This window comes from Eublepharis macularius, chromosome 6 (assembly GCF_028583425.1).
Source record: "Eublepharis macularius isolate TG4126 chromosome 6, MPM_Emac_v1.0, whole genome shotgun sequence".
In the NCBI taxonomy this organism is placed as follows: Eukaryota; Metazoa; Chordata; class Lepidosauria; order Squamata; family Eublepharidae; genus Eublepharis; species Eublepharis macularius.
In genome coordinates, this window is record NC_072795.1 from 64,335,820 (window position 1) to 64,353,012 (window position 17,193).

At 45.6% G+C, this 17,193-nt stretch overlaps 2 protein-coding genes across 4 annotated transcripts; one reads left to right on the forward strand and one right to left on the reverse strand.

Moving 5' to 3' along the window:
• The first annotated feature begins 119 nt into the window (after positions 1 to 119).
• On the forward strand, positions 120 to 8,904 carry EXOSC1 (exosome component 1). 2 transcript variants are annotated; one of them, XM_054984216.1, is made up of 8 exons: positions 122 to 287; positions 2,763 to 2,878; positions 3,307 to 3,381; positions 3,966 to 4,054; positions 4,638 to 4,671; positions 7,925 to 7,975; positions 8,079 to 8,163; positions 8,557 to 8,904. In XM_054984216.1, exons 1-8 carry the CDS (start codon positions 260 to 262, stop codon positions 8,661 to 8,663), a joined length of 585 nt encoding a protein of 194 aa, XP_054840191.1. In that variant the 5' UTR covers positions 122 to 259; the 3' UTR covers positions 8,664 to 8,904. The 2 variants fall into 2 exon arrangements, with proteins under 2 accessions (XP_054840192.1, XP_054840191.1); XM_054984217.1 differs by lacking the exon at positions 3,307 to 3,381 and having other exon boundaries at positions 120 to 287.
• Positions 8,905 to 10,018: 1,114 nt separating this feature from the next.
• PGAM1 (phosphoglycerate mutase 1) lies at positions 10,019 to 15,307 on the reverse strand. 2 transcript variants are annotated; one of them, XM_054983799.1, is made up of 4 exons: positions 15,064 to 15,307; positions 12,376 to 12,650; positions 11,106 to 11,286; positions 10,019 to 10,975 (listed from the first exon to the last, which is right to left on the reverse strand). In XM_054983799.1, exons 1-4 carry the CDS (start codon positions 15,203 to 15,205, stop codon positions 10,806 to 10,808), a joined length of 768 nt encoding a protein of 255 aa, XP_054839774.1. In that variant the 5' UTR covers positions 15,206 to 15,307; the 3' UTR covers positions 10,019 to 10,805. The 2 variants fall into 2 exon arrangements, with proteins under 2 accessions (XP_054839774.1, XP_054839775.1); XM_054983800.1 differs by lacking the exon at positions 15,064 to 15,307 and adding an exon at positions 14,441 to 14,581.
• Positions 15,308 to 17,193: the final 1,886 nt, after the last annotated feature.

Below are 17,193 nucleotides of genomic sequence, written 5' to 3' on the forward strand. Positions count from 1 at the left end.
AAAGCTCATCGCGCATGCGTTCTCCGCATAGAACTACGAATCCCATCAGGCATCGCGAGGTGACGGCCAGGCGTCCCCCTCTTAGCGTTACTTTTCTCGCCATCTGTTAACCGAAGCGACTGGAAAGTGTGCGCTAGGATCACGTGACTTCAGGAGTAGCGAATGAGATGGCTACTTGCAGCTGTTCGGAGAGGCAGGCGGTCTAACTGAGGAGGAAGCTGGTGCCTGAGTCTCTCTTTCTATCGTCAGTGGCGGCAGCATGGCCCCGGCGCGGTACTGCGTTCCCGGTGAGTAAAGGGCGGCAAATGCGTGCGGGAGTGAAGGGGAGGAAGGTCGGGCTCGGCTTCGTGCGAGCTGTTAGACCGAACCAGGGTCGAACTTCCTTCAGCGGGTTCTATCTGCAAGAGAACGTAGTGCGCAGAACAATGTAGGTGAGAACGGGAGATGGAGAGATCTGTCTTCTTGCTTAGGCGGGAAGGGAATTAAAACAGCGGGAAGAAATGGGTTGGAATTATAACTATCTCCAGATTACAGAGATCAGTTTCTCTGGACAAAATCTGACGAAGAGAACTGTGGTTCTCGAAAGCTTATGCTACAGTAAAGTTAGTTAGTCTTAAAGGTGCTACTGGACTCTTTTCTATTCTGGACAAAATGGCTGCTTTGGAGGGTGGACTCGATGTTGTTGTACCTGGTTGAGCTCCCTCCCCAAACCCCATCCTCCCCAGGTTCATCCCCCCTCCCCCAAATGTCTAGGAATTTCCCAACCTGGAACTAGCAACTGTAGTTGCTGAACCAGGTGCCATGTGTAAGCAACATGGCAGCAGGCGCAAGCAGGAACTTGGGTGGGTGTCAGAAGCATCAGAGGCCATCTAAAAGCAAAGGGCCTAAAAGACTGTAAAAGGAGCTAAGGCAAGACACTTTAGACAGCTGTACTGCTTTCAAAGAATTAGGGACCCAGGTGAAAAGCCATAAGGAAAGAGTTGACACTTCTGAGTCAGGAAAGGGGAACTGTAGTGCCATTAGCCGTTGTTATACTTCTGTCCATAATTCCAGAGAGTGTTAGTGTGTTGTGGGAAAATTACACAGGAGTTCAGTAGTAACATAAACATCAACACAAATTATTCCAGCCTGAACTTTTGTGAGTCAGACTGATTTCCTCGACATAGATCCATTAGGCTTGGTTAAATAGGGGAAGGCTGGTGTTAAAACAAGATCCCTTAGCTAGGACAACAGCAGTTTAGAATGAATATCAAATCTAAAGAAGCATGAAATACAGAATAAATTGACAGCTTTAAGGAATGGGGTATATGAGATGTTAGCACTGATCGTAAGTCTGAAATCCAAGTTCCCTGTTAAGTGTGGGGTCAGGGATATGCTGTCTTGAATATGTGAATGAATTCTAATTCCGCACTGTGATCTTAGATCCTATCTGTGAAATTCTTTTGAAGAACAATAACCTTTAAATCAGCTGCAGTATGTCCATGCAGGTTAAAATGTTTCCCTGCTTGTTTCTGAACATTTTTAAAATGTTAGGTCCATTTATTCTTTTACATGTCTAGAATAGAGATTACAAGGACATAGTTGACACCTGGTGGCATATATTAAACTGAAGTATGAGCCCAAAATGGTACGGCTGATGTTATTATTGTAGCTGTAATATTGCCTGAGTGGGGACAATAATGGCATCTAGGTTTGTCACTGGGTTTGATTCCTACATATGCATCTGTTAGGTGGTCTGTAGTTCTCGATGAGAAGTTGTTTAGGGTTAGCAAGGAAAACTGCCACCCAAGGCCTGTGGGAGAGAATATCATTATCCAAACAAATCCTTGTGGATGCTCTGATTTATGAGTCATAGGCGACTATTGGTGTTCTATTATTACTATCTCCTTTGGGCCTGTGTTGTAGTAGGCTACTTCTGGCTTTGTTTACTTTTTTGAATGAGTAATCTAAAAAATGCCTGTTGTAAATCTTTCAGGTGAGAATCTGTTTGAGGGATTGGAACAAATGTGATTGTAATGTAATGCTTGGCTATAGACAATCGATTGTTTTATATACCCCAGGTAATATCCGGATATCTTTATGCCAAACATTGGGTTTTTAATATAAAGTGGTGTTCATGTGCCAGTTACAGGGTGTCCAGAAAGTGTACCTGTTGGTACGGAATGATTCATGCTCAGGCTGGTGGAGTGAAAGTTGTTTAAGTCCAGGAGACTTTCTTGAGGTTTTGTTCAGGAGCTGCTCTGGCTTCCTCCCCTCTCCCCATGAGAGCAGAGAGAGGGATAGAGCCACAGGCTGCCATCTTCTTATGATGGATAAACGGGAAGGAAGATCTGCCGAATACCATTTAAGGGAGCCTCAGCACCCTTTAGTATTTTTTAGTAATGAGAATCCTTCCCCACTTCTGTTGCCAAACTGGGGAGGGGGAGAAATAACACTGCACATACATCTTCCTGTGTCACCTGAATATGCCTAAAATCACAGAGTTAGTCTTGCTGGTTTTGGTACAGTTAAGCTGATCCTGCTTCCACTATGGCGCCAGCTTCACCTGTTTAATCTACTGTAGCCTTAAAATCGTTTGTGAAGTCATGCAAACTGTGTGTTGAACATTCCATAGGCCAGACTTCACAATGTTCTTTCTGATTCCTCCATCACATTACAAAGTTTTGCCAGGTTCCACAGGGAAAGCTTGGACAAACAAGCTATCTTAGGCAGATAGGCTTGGAGTTTTATCACTGACTTTGCATTTATATTGTATTCCCTAGGTGAGAGACTCTGCAGCTTAGAGGAAGGGACCCCTGGCAGTGGCACCTACACCCATCATGGCTTTATCTTTGCTTCTCTGGCAGGTTGTTTCATGAAGAAAAGTGAGAATGGCATGGTAAAAATGAAGGAAGTGTTGGTAGCAGTTGAGCTGGATATGCTGTATGCTTTGACACTGTGGGAAGGATCAAATCTTGTGGGTGGGACAAAAATCAGTGTGTGATCTTATGGAAATCCAGAAGACACCTGAGAGCCAGTTTGGTGTAGTGATTAAGAGTGCCAGGACTCTAATCTGGAGAGCCAGGTTTGATTCCTCACTCCTCCACTTGAAGCCAGCTGAATGACCTCAGCCCCACCCACCTCACAGGGTGTTTGTTGTGGGGATAATAACAACATACTTTGTAAACCGCTCTGAGTGGATGTTAAGTTGCCCTGAAGGGCGGTATATAAATTGAATGATGTTGTTATTGTTGTTATTAGCTTGTTGTGCCAGCAGACAGCCTGATGCAATGCAACCAGTGGATAGTTTTCTGTGCTTTTCTACAGCTACCAGTGGTCTCTGTAATGAGAGATGTAGATTCTCAACTTCTACCTGATGTGGGGGCTACAGTGACATGTAAGGTAATCTTGGCAGATCTTGCTAGGTGAGATAGAATTGTCCTTAATTTGGTTACTAATGTGTCAAGAGGCAAGCCTTGAAAATCTTCAGTGTCATATACAAACCTGACTGTAGTTTATGGGCAGCGTTGTCTCCTTTGTTGTATTCTATTCATACACGGGTTATCAGATTATTTGCCATGAGCCCTTGAGTTTGTTCTTCCACAAGCCCAATCGATCCTGGCAGACATCTGTCCTCAGCAGATAGGGAGGGGGTACAGGAGGTAGGGGAAAGAAGATACTAAGCAATGAGATATGGCATGTTTCCCTTCTACAGCACTGTTTCCCTGCCAGGGTTCCATGGGATGTCAGCAGGGGTTCTACAAGAAATTGTGGAATAAATTAAAATTTTGAAATACTACAAAAAATCCAAATATAACACTGAAAGGAAACCTTATATTGACTTTGGATTTCAATTTTATTTTGATGTTTAAGTAAACTTTTGACTTGATATTTTGATATTCAAAAATATTAAATAATACAAAAAGACAAAAAATGCTTTACTTTTTTTCTTACAATGACATACAGCCATTCTCTTTTCTCTCCAGGTTTGCAGCATTAATTCACGTTTTGCAAAGGTTCACATCTTGTATGTTGGTTCTACACCACTGAAATCCCCATTCCGTGGAACAATACGGTAGGAAGAGATCTTGGCAAGATTAGGCCTATATCCCTTATAAATACCATGCCTTAATTCTCGCAGCTTGAATGCTGGTGAACATTAAGGAATCGGTGATTTTTGACTAAGCATCTGTCAGCAGTTCACAGGTTGCTTTAGGAGCCCTCAACATTGCTGACCTGTGGACATTTTTGAAATTGGTGTCAGCACAAAATGGCTGCCGTGAAGCCTGGGAACAGTAACAAAATATTGGGAGGTTCCAATCCAAGCAGCCTCCTATGATGGAAACTGGCAAAAGTGACACTTCCTTGGCTCTTCTACCATACTTCCCGCTCTGCTGAGATGGAGGAAAGCCAGGACTGGCTCTTTGCTTTGGGAGAGAAGGAAATGGGTGCCAGGAAACACAAAGGTCACCATGTTGCCCATGCACACAATGTTGGGGATCACAGGTTTACTTGTTCCAGAGGAAGTTTACCTATTAAGGTAGCTAACCCTCCCTCCTAAAGAAAGCTAATCGCGTTACAATCAGTTCACTTATAGGGTCGGACAGCAGGCAAGAAAGGGGATGTCAAAGATAAGGTCTCAATGTCTCCCTTTACAGGAGAGAAGATATCCGAGCTACAGAGAAGGACAAGGTCAGTGGAATGAATGTATCAATTACAACATATGAGTGCAGCTAATGAAGGCAGACACTAATACGTGTTTTATTAATTTATTAGAAAATATATATCCTGACCTCTTCCCCTCCAAAATGATTTTTCAACTTTGGATAATTTCTTACCGAAAACCCAAACTCTCAAAAAATGGCACAGCTGAATGGCCTCATTCCTACACTTTTGAGAGTTTACTGGTTAGTTCAGTCTTTGGTCTCCCTGTCACAGGTAGACTGCCAAATTGAGAATTCAGCCATTAGCTGTGAGGCTTTTGGGAGCTTTTTTGCAGATAAAGTCCTGTCTGATATGTTGTCAAAGGCTTTCACGGCCAGAGGACAATGGTTGTTGTGGATTTTCCGGGCTGTATAGCCATGGTCTTGGCATTGTAGTTCCTGACGTTTCGCCAGCAGCTGTGACTGGCATCTTCAGAGGTTTAGCACCAAAAGACAGAGATCTCTCAGTGTCACAGTGTGGAGAAGATGTTGGCAGGTAATTTATATCTACTCAGGAAGGTGGGTTTGGGCTGAGTCGTCCTGTAAGACTTTCCCAGAGCTCGATATGCTAATCTTCTCTGTAGTGCACAACTTACAAACAGTATTCAGACCCACCAGAAAAATACAACAGATGCTACGATCAGCAAAAGACAGTAGAGACCCCCTCACCTCTGTGGGAGTATACCGCATACCCTGCAGCTGTGGAAAAGTTTACATCAGGACCACACAGCGTAACATCCAGACAAGAATAAAAGAACATGAAAGACACTGCAGATTTGGCCATCCAGAAAAATCAGCAGTGGCTGAACATAGCCTAACTCAAACAGGACACAGTATCCTATTCCAGGACACTAAAATACTGGGCAACACTTCCAACTACTTCGTCAGATTGCACAGGGAAGGCATTGAAATTCATCAGCATAAGCACAATTTCAACAGGAAAGAAGAGACTTTAAGAATGAATAGAGCATGGTTTCCAGTCCTGAAAAACACCAGGCTAACAAAATACTCTACATCCTACAATAGCCCTGCAGAGAAGATTAGCATATCAAGCACCAATCCATATGCAAAAGAACCTCCTCAGGATACAGTGAAGCCTCCCTCCATTAGCATTCCACACCCTGGGAAACTCTTACAGGATGACTCAGCCCAAACCCACCTTCCTGAGTAGATATAAATTACCTGCCAACATCTTCTCCACACTGTGACACTGAGAGATCTCTGTCTTTTGGTGCTACACCTCTGAAGATGCCAGTCACAGCTGCTGGCGAAACGTCAGGAACTACAATGCCAAGACCACGGCTATACATCCCAGAAAATCCACAACAACCAAAGTCCTGTGTCTCTGCCGTGACCTACCAGCCATGGTTGACACAGTAAATGAACTGGAGATCCCTTGGCCGTCTTCAGGTCTGACTTTAGATCACTTCAGTCTCCCAGGAGGATGTTGATATGATCCTGTGGCTGGTGAGGCCTACTATGTGCTCCTTGGACCCCTGCCCCTCATGGCTGGTTATGGCCAGCATGGATAGGCTGAGGGCCCCATTGGAGGTAATTATTAACTCATCATTGAGCTCGGGGGTTTTCCCCAGGGCGTTGAAGGAAGCTGTAGTGAGGCCTCTTCTGAAAAATCAGCTTTAGACCCCACTGATCCATCTGGTTACCGCCCAGTCTCGAACCTCCCGTTTCTGGGTAAGGTGATTGAACGGGCAGTGGTGGAGCAGCTGCAGGTCTTCCTGGAAGACACATCAGTCCTGAACCCATTCCAGTCTGGCTTCCATCCGGGTCATGGGACTGAGACAGTGCTGGTCGCCCTCACATATGATCTCCGTAGGCAGCTGGATCAGGGCGGGGCGGCGCTGCTGGTGTTGCTAGATCTCTCAGCAGCGTTCAACATGGTCGACTGAATTGTTGACCCACTGCCTCGCCGATGTGGGGATTTGAGGGACTGCCTTGCAGTGGCTTGTCTCTTTCCTCCACAGTCGGGGACAGAGGGTGGTGCTTGGGGGGAGGCTATCAGTATGCCAACTTTTGGTGTGCGGTGTCCCTCAGGAGGCAATACTCTCCCCCGTTATTCAATCTTTATATGCGCCCCCTTGCCCAGCTGGTACGGAGTTTCAGACTGGGTTGCCACCAATATGCAGATGACACCCAGTTGTATCTGCTGATGGATGACCGGCCTGGCTCTTCCCCTAGTGCCCTAAATAGAGCCCTGGAGGCCATGTCTGGGTGGGTGCGGCAGAGTAGACTGATGCTAAACCCTACAAAGACGGAGGTCCTGTACTTGGGCCATGGTGCAGTGGATAGGGAGATCCAGTTCCCAGCGTTCAATGGGGCACCACTTGTGCCCGTACCAGCGGTCAAGAGTCTTGGTGTGACCCAGAAGTTGCAGCGGGTCCAGAATGCTGCTGCATGTCCTGGCGGGTACACTGTATGGGACACGTGACTCCAACCTTGCAGCAGCTGCACTGGTTCCCCATGGAGTTCCAGATCAGGTTCAAGGTTTTGTTCTAAACTTATAAAGCCCTAAATGGACTGGGACCGGCATACCTGAGGGACTGCCTTTCCCCATATGTACCCCGGAGAGTGCTTAGATCAGCAGGAAAACATCTACTGGTGGTCCCTGGCCCTAGGGAGGCTTGACTGGCCTCAACCAGGGCCAGGGCGTTTTCAGCCCCGGCCCCAACCTGGTGGAACTCTCTGTCGGAGGATACTCGGGCCCGCCAACACATTGTGTCCTTCCGGCAGGCCTGTAAGACAGAGATGTGCCGCCAGGCATTTGGTTGAGGCCAGTACTCAGATTCACCAATTGGCCTCCCTGCCTGTCTCCTATTAGTGGGGGGCTATATTGAGTCATCTGCTCCATGTAGGAACGTGGCTAATCTCACACCAACTCACATCCCCACCCCTCTCTTCCCTTGTGGTTGGCAGGGAAGGGTGAAGTCAACCTGGGACATAGTGCAGTGTTTGTTTTTATGCTGTTAAAGCTGCCTTTTATCATTATTTAATGTACCATTTTATCAATGTGTTTTTATCTGTATGTTGTAATCCTCCCTGAACCCGTCCACGGGGAAGGCGGACTATAAATTTCATAAATAATAATTTAAAAAATCCTAGATCACATTAATGACCTTAATGTTTCTTCATATACAGTGTAGCCTTGTTTCCATGTACCTTCTCCATAATATAAGACCCTTGGAGTAGTCCTAAAACTTTGTTCTTTCTTCCCCACATGCTGGCAGGTAGAGGTTTACAAGAGTTTTCGTCCAGGAGACATAGTTCTGGCCAAAGTTGTATCCTTTTCCTGTTTCCTTGATGCCTCGATTAGTAGTTTGTAACTCCTAGCTGGAGTGGAAACCTTGAAGCAATTTGCCTTAACCTAGCCTGTGAGACTAGATCTCGTTGGGGGATGTACAGTCTAACTACCTGCTGACGACAGCAGAGAATGAGCTGGGTGTAGTGGTGGCTCATAGTGAAGCAGGTAAGAACACTTTCATTCTGCACAAACTGGTAGTAATAGTGAAATGTATTGCGTTCCCTTGTATCTTCCAGGCCACAACTTTTTGCACCTATGGTTATGTAGAAAGTTTTGACTGCCCTAGTAACATCACTGTCAGCATGGGTAGGACATAAGATCTGGAATATTGTGGAGTAAGTGCAAAAGAACGGGGACCCTCTTTTGATAATGAGATATGTGCAGCATTTTGAGGATCCTATGTAAGCAGAGCAGCCAAATTTCCCTTAAGGTAGCATGAGCCATGGTAGGAACTGGTCATAGGGTTTCTTCATTGGTAGAGGAGTTTTCTTTTGCAGGAGATGGTGTTTTATAACATATTATGAACTGGATAGTTACTTAATTTTGTTTTGATCTCAGATGTACGGATGGTGCCAATCAGTTGGTGTGAAATGCAGTGTCCCAGTACACATGCCAAGGAACTGCGCAAGGTAGCCCGGGTACAGCCTGAGTTTCTACAGACCTAAATGGCACATACCCCAAGATGTATAACTGGTACTGGCAAGAATTACTCCAGGGTAGAGAGAAAGAAACCTCGGAAACAGTCCTCTTGAGTCACTGCTAATTGTACAACAGAAATAAACATCACAATCCCTATGTTGCCTTCTGCCTTTGGAAGGCCCCAGGGAAAAAAGATTTTACCCGTTTCCTCTATTTTTATGTCCTAATTGTACTGCTTTATAAACCAATAAACTCTGTTCCATAGTATCTATATTTCCCTGACTCAAATTTTAGGGCTTAGTAATTCCTAGAACCATAGCAATGTAAAGGGATGTGGCTGCTTGTATTCTTCCTTCCTTTGCTGTAAGAGCATCGTCTCAGGGGAAATGTGAAGATTTTCCCTTCAAAGGAAACTGAACTTGGAACTCTAGCCTTTGAAACTCTATCATTGTTCATAACCTCTTCTGTAGCTTCCAATTTCTTCCTACATTTCTGCCTGGAGCAGAATGGCATCCAAGGACGGTACTAGTGGACTGTTCGCAAAACCTATTTTCAAAAAATGTGATGTTAGGCAAGATGGTCTGACAAGCTGTCTATATAGATTTGGATGACAGTAGAGGCTTTGAAACTGCTATCTGTGGACTCTATGTTTACAGGCGTAACAGGAGAATCTGCTGTCTACACTACCTTCAATCACTTTGTTTAGCAAGTGAGAATCTGACTCTTCCACTGTACCTTCATGGTATTATCAAAAAAATGCATGGAAACTCCATCCAGAAGCAACAACCCATGAGTCTACTCTCTGGGAGGTTCCCTGCAAGCAAGCTTTAAGAAGAAATTCTGAGAAGCATGACAAGGGCAAGAAATGTTTTTACTTTGACCCTGGAAACTTCCATATGCAGCTCTAAGTGGGATAGTGTCACCAGAGAGCCGTTGCCTGTGATTAGCCCCACACACTCTAAATCTATTTGCATTATCAGGGCCTGCCACACTGTCCTTTTCAGTAAACTGCTTGAGAGGTTAGGGGTACAGCCTGTTTGGAAATGATCACGAAGCAATCACAGGAGCTGCCCTGAGTTTCCTTACTTGCATTTCACAGTCATTGATGCTTCCATCAGCTACCTCATCACTCTGTTAGAAAACAGTGTTATCTTATATGCAGGGTAATATTTCTTTTAAATAAATACAGTATACCACTTGCTAATGAGCAGAGGGAGCCTTGCAGGCCAGCCATTTCAGCTCTCTGCCCCTAAACCTTTGACGCCTGAGGTGTAAATTAGGACACGTGGTATCTTGCCGTAGAGATCGTCAGATGCTGCTTTCATTTGTAAAGTAAATGCTGCCTCAACTCCAATTCCTTCTGTGACACAGACACAGCAGATATTGCACATAATTCCTTTATTTTACTGAGACTAGGGCACGTTCAGCCAGTGTACACTGAGCTCCAGTAAGACATGTTGAGATATCACAGAGATTGTGGGGGTGAGAAATACAGAATGATACACAGTATCTGGGTTTACTGGCACTACATAGCAAGATTAAGGGACTAGATCTGGAGATTCCAGGGTGGGTGCACTTCCCTTCCCTAGCCTCATCCCTTCTTGACTGTGTGATGGCAATGGAATAAGAGGTGGCCATTGCTACTTAACACCGAACCAAATACAGTTCCAGGGACAATTCAAAAATTTGGGATGGCCCTTCAGTAACACTTTCTTTAAAAAGACAAAGCCCTAAAACAAGTGGGGTCCTTGCATCCCCACTGTGCTCTGATGTATTGCTGCTCTAGCAAGTTGTGAATGGCCAAATCAAGTCAAGCAACACTTAAACCAAGCGATTTTTAAATGACAGCTGCTACATGAAACAGAACAAGGTAGGAAAGCTCTCTTGGAAATACCTGAGGACCCCCCCCCCCATACCTTTTTTATTTTAGCAGCCTTGTAAATTGACTAGATGCAATTCCAGAGCCCCTGCTGGACCACATCCCTATGGTTCTCACCAGAACCTACTTGAGAGGAATGAATGTGGAAGGATATTGGTCTTGAAGGAAAGGATATGGTCTCAAGAAACTTCACCTCCTTTGGCTCTTCAATCCTGTTCCTCAAGCTGTGGCAAATGTGTGCTGGGGAGGGATTAAGGGGGGGAGATCTACTAACTGCCTGCTCCACCCTTCACTTCTTGGCCTTGCCCTGGGCTGCCACTGCTTCCATGGCCTTGCGGACAGTCTCCTCATCCCCCAGGAACTGCATGGGCTTGATGGGCTTCAGGTTTTTGTCCAGCTCGTAGACTATGGGGATTCCGGTGGGCAGATTGAGTTCCATGATCGCTGCCTCTGACATCCCTGCAAGAATGAAGGATGAATCACTCGAGCTTGGCTCTATAACTCCTCCCAACAACTGTTAGAAGGTACCTGAGCTACATCAGGCTTCCTGCCATTTTAATGTGACTAGACAAGGCATGTCCAAACTCACCTTCTAGATGTTTGACAATGCCACGGAGGCTGTTGCCATGGGCAGCAATGAGCACACGCTTGCCCTCCTTGATCTGCGGAACAATTTCCTCATTCCAGAAGGGAAGGGCACGAGCAATGGTGTCTTTCAGGCTCTCACATGTAGGCAGCTGATCTTCAGTGAGGTCAGCATAGCGACGATCCTGCAGACAAATATGCGGTCGTACTCATTAGATTTTGCTTGTGCTGCTTTTTAGAGTCTATCAGAGCCATCTGCTGGATCAGACCTAAGGAACAAATTTCTTGCTGTTCTTGATAACTTAGAACAGACACTTTACAGTTGCTTATGCAAAAGTTTCCCTGTTCTTGCTGTGGTCTCTGGCCTTTCACACTAACAATACTTTTATTTAACAGTAGCACGCTCATCAATGAATTATTTTCTGGGGCAGGCTCTCTTCGTTTATGATTGTGGTGTAGCCCAAAGCTATGAATATTACTTTGGCTCTTACACCTTCTGAATCACAAGTGTCCTGTCTTTAGTAAAATGCACCCACTTATGAATACAGACCCAGGTTCACTTAAAGGTAGATTAAAGTGCTTCTTTTAATAGTGTAACTATAATCAACTTGTATGGTAAAAATGTGAATGTTTTTAGCTTTTCATTGCATATAACTGGCATTCTAATCTAAGCGTTTAATAACACAATTAATATGAACTAGTGCATTATTCTATTATTAAAATGCTTAGGATTAAAATGACAGTATAGGGCTTGTGGTATGACCAGTTTCATTATTAAGTCAGTAACAAACATGTAAATGTGGAAGTCTCTACTTCTTGCAAACAGCCTTGACTGCCATCGTCATGCAATACAAATGCCCATTAAAGGACACAATGTAAATCATTAATGGCACAGAAGGACCATCGCTTTTCCTTAGCAAGTAGGGATTATTGTATCTCTCAGTGTACACAACACACCAATCACATCCTGTGCCAGACTTGCAATCAGCAAGGTCAACTGTAGGGCGTCCAAAAACTACAGGGGTGGTGACAGTCATTCATGGGCAAGAGCTAAACAATTGGAGGGGATGGATGAAATCAGCCCAGTGGACTCCACTGCCATGGCAAGGGAATGAGCAAAACAAGGACAGCATGAAGTCATTAAATTAAAATACGTAGTAACAAATTAACGAAGTCATATCATGGTCACAGAGTCTTCCTACGCAACTACTTAAAAAGAATCCTTTGACATCTCCACCCCCAGGCAACTAACAATAATCACCTTTCTAGCTCACCTTGCTGATAGCGCTGTAGAAAGGATGGTCGGGCTCCATTGGAGGTGGTGGAACATCAAAGGAACGCCTCCAGATCTTCACCTGGGCTTCTCCATGTTTAGCAGCAGTCTCAGCTTTGTTAAGGCCCGTTAGGCCACCATAGTGCCTCTCATTGAGACGCCAGGTCCTTATGACAGGAAGCCACATTTGATCAATAGCATCCAGTGCAGTCCAGAGGGTACGGATTGCCCTCTTCTGCACAGATGTGAAGCAGATGTCAAACTCATAGCCAGCATCTAAAATGACAAAGATTCTCTTTCTATATTCCTGTATTTCAATTTATGCTTCTCTTCAAATTTCTGCAATGCATACCTTATTGTATTGTTTTGACTTACATTGTGAAATACACCTTTTATCTCAGTGAGAAAGGCAGATTGTAAAAAACTTTTTTTTTAAAAAAAAAGAGACACTCATTTGAGTCTTAGTCCCATCCCAGAGGTGAATAAATGAAATGCTGCCCTCAGGTCATAGCTGATTTATGGTGCCCTCTGGTGGGGTTTTCATGGCAAGAGACTAACAAAGGTGGTTTGCTGTTGCCTGCCTCTGCAACCCTGGTCTTCACTGGAAGTCTCCCATCCAATTACTAACCAAGGTCGACCCAGCTTAACCTCTGAGAGCTGATGAGATCAGGCTACAGTGAATTTTTTGCATATTTTTATATCTTTCTTTTCTCCCCAAAAGGGACCCAAAACGCCTTAGAAAAAAAATGCCCCTCTCCCTTTTCTCACAACAAGCACCACTGTGACATGGTGATCCACACCAGACTCTTCAGCTAACCTCAGGACCTGCAGCTCCCTAAACATTTGGAAACAGCAGCCTGCTGTAGAAACGCCACATCTACCCACAGTATTTTAGTGCCCTATGTAGGGTGGAGAATTCACCTACTACTCAGTGAATTCACCAGTGATGTGAAGTCTCGCAACAATGTCTCCAAGCTTCCAGTGATGAACAGCTGCGCATCCCAGCCACCCAGCACACAAGCCCATACCGTTCCATAACTCGGCCAGATTGTGTCTGCAGATTACACAGCAACCCAGTAAAGCAGATAGCTGTGATGCTTATATAATCATTGTGTGTGGGAGGGGGAGCTTTGTAGCAGCCACGCTCTCCGTTGTGCAAAAGGAAATAACCAGTCACCCCACCCCTACAAGGAAATAACCCGTCATCTCACTTTGCAGAGTGGCACTGACAATCTTCTTCCTTGTAATCCTTTGTACAGTAAATGTAGCAAACTGTTTCTAATGTGCCCTATTGCCCTACTTTGTACTGCAAGTTCAACTGTTACAGTGGAGAATGCAAGAACTGTGCAATTCATAGGACTGTGCAGGTCATTCCAGCTCCTCCATGCAAACACAAGGTGACACTAAGAATTTGCTGGCGTTAATGGATACGAGCACCTTCTAGAACATTTTGGCTACTGCTCCATTAAGATCAATTTAGCCCCTTCCTGGAACACAGACAGCACAGAAGCAAAACAGGAAAGTTGGGCTGCCTCGCGCCAGCAGAAGACAAACTGGCGCTAGCTGTTTCTGCAGCTCTCTTCCCCTTCCTGAAGCAAAAATTGTGCACAGGCGTTCTCTCCCTATCACAGCACTACAGAATGACTCAGCTCCTGTTCCATCCTCCCAGTAAGGGCTTGGCCAAATCCATCAATGTGCCCCACGGGAATGAGAAACATGCTCAGTTGCTCCTTAAGCAAGAGAATCCCAAACCATATCAATCTACTGCTGGGCTTCTTCTTTGGAAGCATGAAGAACATTATACCGGTCAGGTAGAAACAATGCCGTTGGAGAGATGGGAAAATGACCTGCCACGATGGTTACCAGACACAGTGGCTCAGCCAGGGAACATATAGAGAAGCTATCACCCATCCTCATAGAGAAAGAAATAGGCCATGCCTCTTACTTAAGCAACCCAACAAGCGAATGTGCAACACAAAACATTCTCTCATACTTGCAAGAGGAATCAGAATCTAAGCTACACCGAAAACCCAGAAAATGTGTCCATTCCAGACAAGCTAGCTTACGTCTCGGAAGGGCAGTCTCGGTCCCAGGCATAAAACTGCTACATGCGTTTCGGAATAGGGAGGACGAGGCACGTCGCACGTGGGCGGTGGGGGAGGGGCGAGAGTCTCTGCTTTGCGATTTCTGCCCTTCCAGAGCGACGCCGCTATTCAACTGAGGCTCCAGTCCCAGCCTTCACTCAAGCCACAGCGAGAGGGTTACGGGAGGGGGGGGGGGATGAGCACTGGCGGCGGCTCTCCTCGGCCTCGCGGGCCCTCTTCCAACTCAGAATTCCGGAAACTCCCTCAAAGCTCCAAGAAAGGAGAGCATCCTCCCTAACGAGGCCGGTTTCTGTCCACCTTCACCTGCAACCCCATGAGCGCTCATCAGAGAACAAGCTCCCTCAGGCTCAGTGGGACTTATTTCGGAGCGAATCCGGACACACCGGAGCTCTTAACCCGCCCAAGGGCAGTGCAAGACCCCGGGAGAGAAAGGAAGAAAGGAAAGCCCCCACGTGGCTATATGGGATGGCTCCCGCTCCCGAGCCCTTACACCCCGGCGCCCTTCTGCACGCCCCACTCAGGGAGGTTCGCATCGCATCCTCCCTCCGCCACCAACTCCCCCCCCCTCCAAAGAGCATCTTCACCTCTTAGCGCTTCTCCGCCGCGCTGCGCCTCTTCTTGGCCCGCCGGACTTAAGTCCGCGTCGTACCAGCCGCTGAACCGGTTCTCGAGGTTCCAGGTGCTCTCGCCGTGTCGAATGAGAACAAGCCTGTATGCAGCCGCCATGCCGGAAACAAATCAGAGCCGAAGGGATGAAAAGAGCGATTCGGCTTTCTCACCGCCCAAAGAGATAGAAGGAGCCCCTTTCCCGCTCAAGGCGCATGCGTCGAAAGCACAGCCCTCCCACGACTGTACTGCGCAAGCGTTCACGGCCTCGAAACCCCTCCCTCCGTGTACTAAAACGTGCATAATGCGCATGCCCGCAACTTCGTACCACCGTCCGGAATTGGTAGGTGCTCTCTACAAGACCAGTGAAGCTGTGCGCATGCGTTGACGAGGAAGCTTCGGACGTCTACTTCACGCACGAAGCTCACGGAGCTCACGCGAAGGGCAATGTGACCTTTATCCGCTGTGATGTAGCTGGTGCAGGCGCAGTTCGTGCTTGCAGGATGACCATCTTTCTCTTTGCTGCGCTGCGGCCCAGTTGACCTCATGAATACAAGAAGTTCGATCCATCTAGGGACACAGGGTTCTCTCACTACTGATGATGATTTTCTGCATTTCCACCCCTGCTCTAATCAAGCTAATTATATTTCACGTTGTCTCTTACACCCTGGAAAACCTTGTTCTTGAAGGTGCTACTGGACTCGAACCTTGCGCATTCCTCGACGAGTCATTAAACGTCCCATTGAGATGTGTATGTGGTAGATGCAAATATAACAAAAACAGAAAGATTACTGTATCAGAACAGGATATATGGGGAGGAAGAAGTTAGTGTTGTTTTTATTGAAGAGTCCAGTAGTTCTCAAAAGTTTATGCTACAATAAAGTTGGTTAGTCCTAAAGGTGGTACTGGACTGTTTACTATTTTTGCAACTACAGACTAACACAGCTAACTCCTGTGGATCTACGTTGTTTTATTAGTTTTCCTGGGTTAGTGGGCAAGCCTAAGTTGATCTACTCAGAAGTAAGTCCCATTTTATTCAATGGGGCTTACTCCCAAGAATGTGTTCTTGTAGGACTTATATATGTTCAACTGAAAGTTGTTCTAGTAACCAATCACTTGCCACTGGGACTCAAAGTGTGTTTCTTAACAAGTTTCCCTTGGTCTTCTCTTGAACTAATTGTCCAACTGCCACTTACAAACTCCCCCCTCCTGTTCAAATTTCAGGCACACCTTATACCAACCTGACCAATCAGAAACCAGCCAACTATCAACCTGTCCTCTTCCTAAACTCAGGGGGCAACCCTAATAAAGGAATCCTGCCTTATTCTTTCAATTGACTTTTCTCCCTTCTAAAGAACTGAAGCCATGATTTTTACAAACTTCAGCCCCTCATCTTTCCTCCCCCCCCCCACCAATTACTTTTTCTAGCAAGGTCTAGAAACATGTCATGACAAACATCACTAAGTAGAAGCATTTTTACTGCCGTTTTTGCAGCATCTTGAAGACTGTTTTTGTAACGTTTTTTCAGATACATGAAGTAATAGCTTAGTGCTTGTATGTGTGTGTACACACACACAAGCATTTTTCATTTCAACACCTTTTGCATGCGATATTTAAGTTTTAATGCATCCTCTGACGATGAACGTAAGCACACATTCTAAAGCTTAAAACCAAAAATCCAATAAAGCTGTTCGACATCAACTACCGCAATATTTTACTTCTTGGCATGAGATGCCAAAATTCAACAGCTGGAACATGAAATGGCAAGAAAGGCTTTGCCTACGGAAGTTCCACGTATCGCCCACATTTTAAAGTTACAGGAGTGTGATTTACATGAGCCCATTTTGTTACGGCATTTGGAATTTGTCTCCCAAGAACAAGCCATACGCTGTTAAAATGGACAGGAGAGAGAACTTAATGCTACGTTACAAGCAGAAATTCAACCGACAGTAACGTAATAATAATAGACGATAGCAAGAAGAAAATGTGGACCCTGCTGAATCTATGGAAGAAAAAGAGGAAGTTGCAATACCCCGTGGGTCTGGAGACCCGGAACTGGTCGTGCAGCAAGGCGGAAGTCAGGGGCCGCACGTGGTTTTCTTGTGGCC

What these genes read in the sequence shown, in the direction of transcription:
- EXOSC1 (XM_054984216.1), top strand. Translation starts at nt 260, where the DNA reads ATGGCCCCGGCGCGGTACTGCGTTCCCG. An exon ending in GGCGCGGTACTGCGTTCCCG is followed by an intron (nt 288 to 2,762) that starts GTGAGTAAAGGG and finishes TGTATTCCCTAG; the next exon opens with GTGAGAGACTCTGCAGCTTA. An exon ending in GGTGGCTCATAGTGAAGCAG is followed by an intron (nt 8,164 to 8,556) that starts GTAAGAACACTT and finishes TTTTGATCTCAG; the next exon opens with ATGTACGGATGGTGCCAATC.
- PGAM1 (XM_054983799.1), bottom strand. Translation starts at nt 15,205, where the DNA reads ATGGCGGCTGCATACAGGCTTGTTCTCATTCGACACGGCGAGAGCACC. An exon ending in TCTACAGCGCTATCAGCAAG is followed by an intron (nt 11,287 to 12,375) that starts GTGAGCTAGAAA and finishes ATTTGTCTGCAG; the next exon opens with GATCGTCGCTATGCTGACCT. An exon ending in CATTGTCAAACATCTAGAAG is followed by an intron (nt 10,976 to 11,105) that starts GTGAGTTTGGAC and finishes TCATTCTTGCAG; the next exon opens with GGATGTCAGAGGCAGCGATC.